The sequence below is a fragment of the Nannobrachium achirus genome, assembly GCF_963921795.1.
Source record: "Nannobrachium achirus genome assembly, chromosome: 6".
In the NCBI taxonomy this organism is placed as follows: Eukaryota; Metazoa; Chordata; class Actinopteri; order Myctophiformes; family Myctophidae; genus Nannobrachium; species Nannobrachium achirus.
The window spans coordinates 21,607,099-21,614,961 of record NC_137815.1 but is presented as its reverse complement, the minus strand read 5'-3'; the positions used below and the strand labels follow the sequence as shown (position 1 = coordinate 21,614,961).

At 42.3% G+C, this 7,863-nt stretch overlaps 1 protein-coding gene across 1 annotated transcript in view; it reads right to left on the bottom strand.

Moving 5' to 3' along the window:
* stab1 (stabilin 1) overlaps positions 1–7,863 on the bottom strand; it is a gene marked incomplete at both ends in the record, with an annotated part of 79,376 nt that extends 71,513 nt beyond the window's left edge. The window contains 3 exons of the mRNA XM_080728018.1: positions 1–99; positions 1,009–1,142; positions 7,759–7,863. The exon at positions 1–99 is cut by the window's left edge and continues 20 nt beyond it. Coding sequence (XP_080584144.1) covers positions 1–99; positions 1,009–1,142; positions 7,759–7,863 — 338 coding nt within the window. The remainder of the gene's footprint in view (positions 100–1,008; positions 1,143–7,758) is intronic.

Sequence of the window (7,863 nt, the reverse complement as noted above, 5' to 3'; positions counted from 1 at the left end):
CAGTAATCAGGACAGCAGTGTGTCTTCAGGATGTTTCTGCTGCAGGTGTGTCTGCAGCCTTGAAGCTCCATCTCCTTGCCTGCAAACTCCACCACGTAACTGCACACATAATCACATTACTGTTCACATTCTTTCTTTCTTTCTTTCTTTCTTTCTTTCTTTCTTTCTTTCTAGTAGTTGCACTGGTCACTCAGCTCCCTGTACAACAGTAGAAGACGGTGGTTGTACAGGTGTTAGCAATAATTGTAATGACGGCTCTGTTCCATTCTGGTGAAACGAAGTCCCACCTGTGGTTGTGCCTCTTCGCAACTATAGGTTGCTGTTTCTTGATTGGACAAAACTCCTTTCTCTCCATCCACTACCATATATACTGGTATTCAGTGTTATCTTAAACTTGGTCTGAGTAAAAAGAAACAGTATAGTGACTGGTCATATCATGTTTTGTTTAGTTTTTCTCCAAAAATGACGTTTTAGCTAATTCAACATAAACAACCATAAGGTGTAACCAGGGCAGAAGGAGCCTGCTGGTTGGTCAGTCAGGGACCAATCAGAAGGCTGACAAAGGGTTGAACCCTTTGTCAGCCTTCTGGTTGGTCCATGACTGACAAACCAGCAGGCTCTATCTGCCTTGTCCCGCCCTGGTGCTGCCTTTTTTTTTAAACCAAGTTTGAAATTAGAATTGAACACACAGAATAACAATACGAAGCAACTGAATTAGAATGATAGTGGATGGAGTGTCCCACCGAGTGTCCCACCAATACATAGCAACCAATGGGTGTGAAGAGGGGCGGGACAACGGGCGGGGCTTGACAAAGGGTGAATTGGTAACACCTTTGATGGAAGTAAGAAGAGACCCAACTTCTCCCCAAAATGGCTGCTGTGCATAAAGCCTATTTATTGGTGCCCAAGAGTAGAGTATACTTCTGGGGGAGCATGTGCTGCATGAGAAAATGTCATTGATCCTAGGTAGGCTATATATTAATAAATCTACGGTTCCTATAGGCCTACCTGCAGTTGGCCACGCCCATGCCAGTGGTGGTCTTGGTGAAGGGGGCGGGGCAGGAGGACTTGAAAGAGGCTGCACAGGAAGTGCAGACGGTGTGGTGGATCAGGGTCTGCTGCACGTCACAACGACCTGGATCCTGTTAGCATAGACACTGAATGTTAGTATTACACCTTTACAACGACCTGGATCCTGTTAGCATAGACACTGAATGTTAGTATTACACCTTTACACACACCAGGGGTATAGTTCTGCCGATTTAAAATGACTCCAATACGGAAGTAAAACTTCCTATGATTGGCCGCTAGTTGCGCTGTTTTCCCCCCCGGCCGGTCGCAAAAAGAATTGTTCTCCATTGGATCACATTCATTTTCCCCTTTCGTGTTCTAACCTTAATTAACATTTTCATGAATACTTTATGGTTCCTATCGCTAGTTAAAAATTGCCTTTCAATCACCATCATATGCATTTTGTCGAAATTTGGTCCAATTTATTTTAAAATAAATGATAAAGTTGCGGGGGGCGTGGCCAACTAAACTGATACCAGCCGGCTGTGTTCTTCTTCGTGTGCTGTATTTCGGGAGGCTCCGACCACATTCACCCATGTATCCCTGCGGTTGCACGTGACCGTTGGCAGCCAATAGCATCCTCTGGTGCCGGCAACACCCATGCCAAGGACCCATATTGTGTCATTTGCGCTGCATAGAAACCAATGGCTTCACTTTGTCCATATCTTTTATACAGTCTATGACACACACGCACGCACGCACACACGCACACACACACACACACACACACACACACACACACACACACACACACACACACTCACACTCACACTCACACTCACACTCACACTCACACACACACACACACACACACACACACACACACACACACACACACACTAAACATCCAGAATGTTTAAATCGTTATGCAGTTCATCATTGAATGAGAGGTGCTTTTCTGTATGACATTTGATCATCAATCAACACACTGACACTGTGCGTGTCTGTACTTAATAATAATAATAATAATAATAGTTACCTACTCCTCCCGCGAGGGAAATTCAGTATTTATTATCCAATTATTCAGATGTTATATAAAGATTGGTCTCTTGTATAGTTAGCTACAACTATAGTATGCATACTACAGTACTAACTAAAAAACAATTTCACATTCTCTCCTGGAATGTTTTATTTTCTTTTTATATGTCAACCTTCAACAATCAACTGTCTGAACAATTGTTACTATATTCTTTTAGATGCCAGGGCAGAATCCTTTTGTTTACATGACACATGAGCAGTCTCTCAAAGTTCTTATCAGACAGGCGTTTGGAATTGAAAACATCCTTGCCAACGCTGAAAAGCCGCTCATATGCAGCACTGGCTGGGACTCCATTGTTGAACATAACAAAAACCTCTCAATTTGTTAAGAGATTTGAAAGCATTTTTTTTAAGCATTTTGTTGAGTCATCTGGTGACTTCTCTTTCCTCTTTGGGAAGAATTAAGCCAACCAGAGGTCAATTAATGGCAGCTGTTAGCTTGTCATGTGCTGACCTATGGTACTGACATGCATTCATATTCATTCATGCTTTTCTTATGTTAATCTGATGTTATTCCATCCATTAACTTTGATTGATTGAAGACTTTATTAGAAGTTTGCATAGAAAAAGGTACAGTTTCATGACGGTACAGTTCACTGGTACAAGGTCAACTAAAAGGAGATCCTAGGAAAGCACTTGGCTTATTTACACAGAAAACCATTGAAGTTTCTCATACTGTATAACATTGAATGACAGACGGATAGAACACAGTACTATGCAGTAGATATAGTAAAAAAAAGTAAAAAAAAAAAAAACAGAAAAGAAAAAAAAACAGTGCAAAAAATATATACAGTAGGTAAATACAGGGTCAGGGGAGGCTGGGCTAGGTTTGTTATTGCCAGTTGCGAATGGCTGCCTTAATTATTTTATACTTTAGCTATTGAAAAATAGCAGATATACAGTACAAGCTTGTAGATCTGCTATTTTTGAAAAGTCATGAAACACCGCACACCGCAAATCTTTGGATATTATGTATTTTTTAAGCGAACATTTGTAATTCAAATTTTGCTTCTGGGATGTCCCTGGAACTAAATATTTTGAGTTGGAGGTCCGTGGGTCCTTCACATGTAAAAGTTTGAGCACCACTGACATATTTTCAAGATTTAAAAAAAATAGCAGATCTACAAGCTCGCAGCGCGGCACTCGGTGCCACGCTGTGAGCTTTTATATCTGCTATTTTTCAATAGTTAAAGCACAAAATAACGTGTAATAATGCGTTCCCAGTCTAAAAGGGTTATGAATATAACATTCATGGGGGGCCCGGAGTGAATCCTTGTACCCAGGGCCCAGAATTTGGTGCAACACTCCTGGCTACACCTCATCGGTACATGTTTCACGACACCTCTTCCTGACATTCCTCACATGTCCTGATACATTGTATGCTCCTTTGTTGAAAGTGCATTGACTTTTTGTTTTGTTGCCTGGTATGGCTCCTTATCGTTGGTCAACAAGAACAGGCTCCATAAAATCATAAATGTATCCAGCAAGATAGCTGGGGTACGGCTGGAGAGTATGACCTCTATGTATGAGACCCGTGTGCTCAGGAAGGGCAAAGCCATTTCTAGGGATAGAACACACCCATTATACAGTCAATATAACCTTATGCCCTCAGGACGACGGTACACAGTACCTGGGTTGAAGGCGAGGGCTTCCAGGACATTTGTCCCTACAAGTATAGGGCTTCTGAACAAACAAGCCCCAGCTCAGTTCCGTGCATGAAATGTTATGACTGGTATTCTCGTTTTGTATCATGTTGTCAGTGAATTGTGAGTTTGTCTTGTCATTCATGTATTGTGGTGTGTATCATGTTGTCAGTGAATTATGAGTTTTGTCTTGTCATTCATGTATTGTGTATTATGTGTTGTGTTTTTGTGTCCTGATGACTGCTTGGTGCAAAAAGAATTTCCGCAAGGACAAATAAAGCATCTATCTATCTATCTATGTGTTTCGCGACCCTAACATCTTCAATGTTTTATTTAGACCACAGTGTGCCAGCCAGCTGGTTATAACTATTTCCTCTCCTCTACTCCCTTTCAACCCTATACCGTACCTTTCATACTCTTTTGAATTTTGTACAAAAGTCTCCCCTTTCTCTCTCCATCCTACCTTTCCTGCCATAATATGAAACTTTTGAGACACAGCCAGACACGCACGCACACACACACACACACACACACACACACACACACCACAAATTAAAGGAGATGTTCAGACCAAAACATGACCCAGCCTGAATGTGGATGTTTTCATAGATCATCTTGTATGATCATCAACTAGCTGACGTGAACTCACCGGAGATTTTCCTGTCACTTACTCACATATTTCCACAACCAATCTGTCTGTCTCTGCTGTCTACTGCAGGGGTTCCCAAACCTTTTTGTCTCAGGGCACCCCAAAATATTTTTTTAATCCGAGGCACCCCTATTATAATTTTCACTCCCAGCACCTTATATTTATAGCATATATCGTCGTTGTCGGGTGGAAACCTTGTGTCCAAAACCGTTCGTTTTGTATTTATCATCTATAAATTGTACTAAACTAGTGAAAATAGCCGATCTACAAGCACACAACGCCTCGCGATGTGCTTGTAGATCGGCTTTTTTCACTAGTTTTGTGCGACAGTCTTGTATGATGAAGCAGGGCTTTGCTTTACCAAAAGACGTACACATTTGAAACTTGGAGGTTTCTCCCCGACAGTGATGATATTTTAGTGATTATGTTGCGAGGAAAACGTTGAGATAATAGCCATTTTGGTTAGAACTGACTGAAAATAACTTTGTACTTGTACTAAAATGATACTAAATATTTTTTCAAGTGTCCAAAAAAATTACTTATTATCAAATTATCTCGCAGCACCCTTCGACTGCTGTCACGGAACCCCAGGGTGCCCCGTCACCCACTTTGAAAACCCCTGGTCTACTGTACCATGAGTTAAAAATATAGTATACAACAATATTTGATGTTTACTTTAATTGCTTTTTGTAAGTCGCTTAAAACCCATTAAAACCGGGAAAGCATAAATGTGTCATTTTTGCTTTGGCTGCTTTGGACCTGCAGGCTACTGTATACATGCTCAAAATCCCAAATCATCGTCATTTTGTGCCACGCTGCGAGCTTGTACATCTGCTATTTTTTAATTTTTTTTGTAAACCTTGAAAGTGTGAGAACTACTGAATTAGAAGGCATTTGTAGAGTCGGCCCTCAGGTCTTAATGGTTGTCTGCTAAATACCTTAATTTTAAATTGTATATTTAAAGTATAAGTACGGTCTGTACATTTAGCTACTTATACAGTGGGCTACCTGTACAAATACCAACTGTACAAATGCCCATTGTGTGAGACACAGCGGCCATCAACATGCTGGCTTGTGGTGGACATTTTTGTCAAATTACAATTTTTGCCACGGACATACAAAACGAGTGGACAATAACACATAAAGAGCTAGCCCTGAATGACAGATAACAGATCAGTAACTCTGAGAGTGTACAAATGGATTAAAAAGAATAGAAGCTCGCACAACAGCTGATGCTCCACAGTGTTTATTACGTTTTAAAACAAAGTTTGACGACATTTCAGCCATCGGCTGGCCTTCATCAGGTGTCAGGTCAGGTCTTTTAACTAGAGTACAAAATGGAACCATGCAAATGGACCGTTACGGGTCCATTAGGTTCCATTTATACACTCTCAGAGTTAAGGGGAGAACCACTAGTAGCCTACTAGTTGGAGTCCTAATGTGCCATAGTCATAGTAAACCAGTAAGACTCCCTAATCGGGAGATAAGCGACCGTTGGTCGCTTATCTCCATAAATAGAGCAAAAATGTGTTTTTCCAAAATCTTCCTGATCCATGTTGTTGACATGAGTGTAGACATACTGTGTAGTGATTTTCGTGATTTTAGGGCAAAATCTGAATCGGCCTCATGGTGGCGCTAGAGGGCCATGTGAGAAATGAGGGGTGGGGTCTCCTCGCCGCCAAGGCGGACGAATAGGTACCGGCCCCGGCTCTCCCGGTCGCTCCTAGCCCGAGTTACGGCATTTTATGTGAGCTGCAGTGGCAGGGGGTCCTCCACTGGGGGCGCCACCACTTTTGCATCCGTTCTGGAGCACCAGGAGTGGGTGGTCCCCGGGAATGCCCCGTGAGCAGCCCCGTTGGGGTGGTCATTTGGTCATTTTTGCACATTTGGTAATTTTTTACACCTGGGGGTCCCCCAGGGACCTGGGGGTCCCCGAAACTCCGGGGGTCCTTGGAGGTTGTAGTTTGGCAGGCAAGGAGTGTGTGTGCAAAATCTGGCATGGATCGGGGCAACGGTTGCAGAGATATGAGCAGGGCAAAAGTGTGACGTGTGACGTGTGACAGAGGGAGTGACGGAGTGACGGAGGGACAGCCGGTGGAGGTTTGGATAGTGTGCAAGTAACTGCGACCTACGGTCGCAATCAGTGTACATATTCGGAAGAAATCCTGGCGACTAGCTGACACACAGTAATTGGAGGGCCACTTCACCTCTGGGACAACCCTATCTTATTTTATTGTTGTTTGGGACACGATCAACACAATACTGAGTTATTTTTTGTGTTCAATCTGTGTTTTTAGATATTTTAGTATTTCAGCTAGTGATGCATTTTGCATCATCAGTGATGCGTTTTGCATCATATGATGCAAAACGCATCACTAGTACATGCTGAAATACTAAAATATCTCATAAAACAGATTGAACACAAAAAATAACTCAAGATTGTGTTGATCGTGTCCCACACAACAACAAAATAAGATCTGGTTGTCCCAGAGGTGAAGTGGCCCTTTAAGATCAAAATAAGTACATTATAATGGTAAATAGAATAGAACGTTTTGCACGGGCACATCTGTCCGTGTACAGACACAGACATACAGTATTGATGACCCCTGCATGAGACAGCTTGATGTACAGCACAACCCCTGGACATGAGGGCATAAGTGTACAGTATGTACATCCGTACTGTATGTTCTGGTACCCAATCACTGCATTCCATGTTTAAAACAATGCCCTGCATGCCTGTCATGTGATGTTCTACATGTGTTTTGGTTGGTCCATAGTACGTCACACAGTTCAGTGGTTGTTTGGGGTGGGTTGATCAAGGTATTTAGCACTGCTGGTGCTTCAGTGGTTCTCAACCTCTGGGGGGTCCCCACGTGATTTTATGTATTTATTTATTTGTAATTCCTTTGACAGTGAATTGACTTGAGTTAAGGACTTTTAAGACTTTTTTTTAAAATACATCAACTACTACGTACTTAATTTTATGTTGTGCTGCACTGTACCATAGCCACATTCTAATAATATAAGAAAATAGCCAATCTACAAACTCACAATGGTTCTCAAACCTCTTCATATCAACATTGAAAACATTCTGTGCCAGGGACCCTCAGAGTACAATATTTATGTTAACATATTTCAAACATTCTCCACATTCTTTTCAAGTTTCTTTTTTTTTTATAGAGCAGATCGGCAATTTAAAAATGGCCAATGTATACTGTAGGCCTACAATGCGTTTATGGTTAAAGTGGTGTGTGTGTGTGTGTGTGTGTGTGTGTGTGTGTGTGTGTGTGTGTGTGTGTGTGTGTGTGTGTGCGCGCGCGTGCGTGAGAGAGAGAGAGCATGTGTGTGTGTGTGTACCTGTGTTTGAGCCGTGCAGCCAGGCACACAGAGCAGCAGTAGCAGCGGCAGCAGCAGCATGCTGGACGGGAGTCGTACCGACAACCTGCCTTCAGCTCCCCTCAT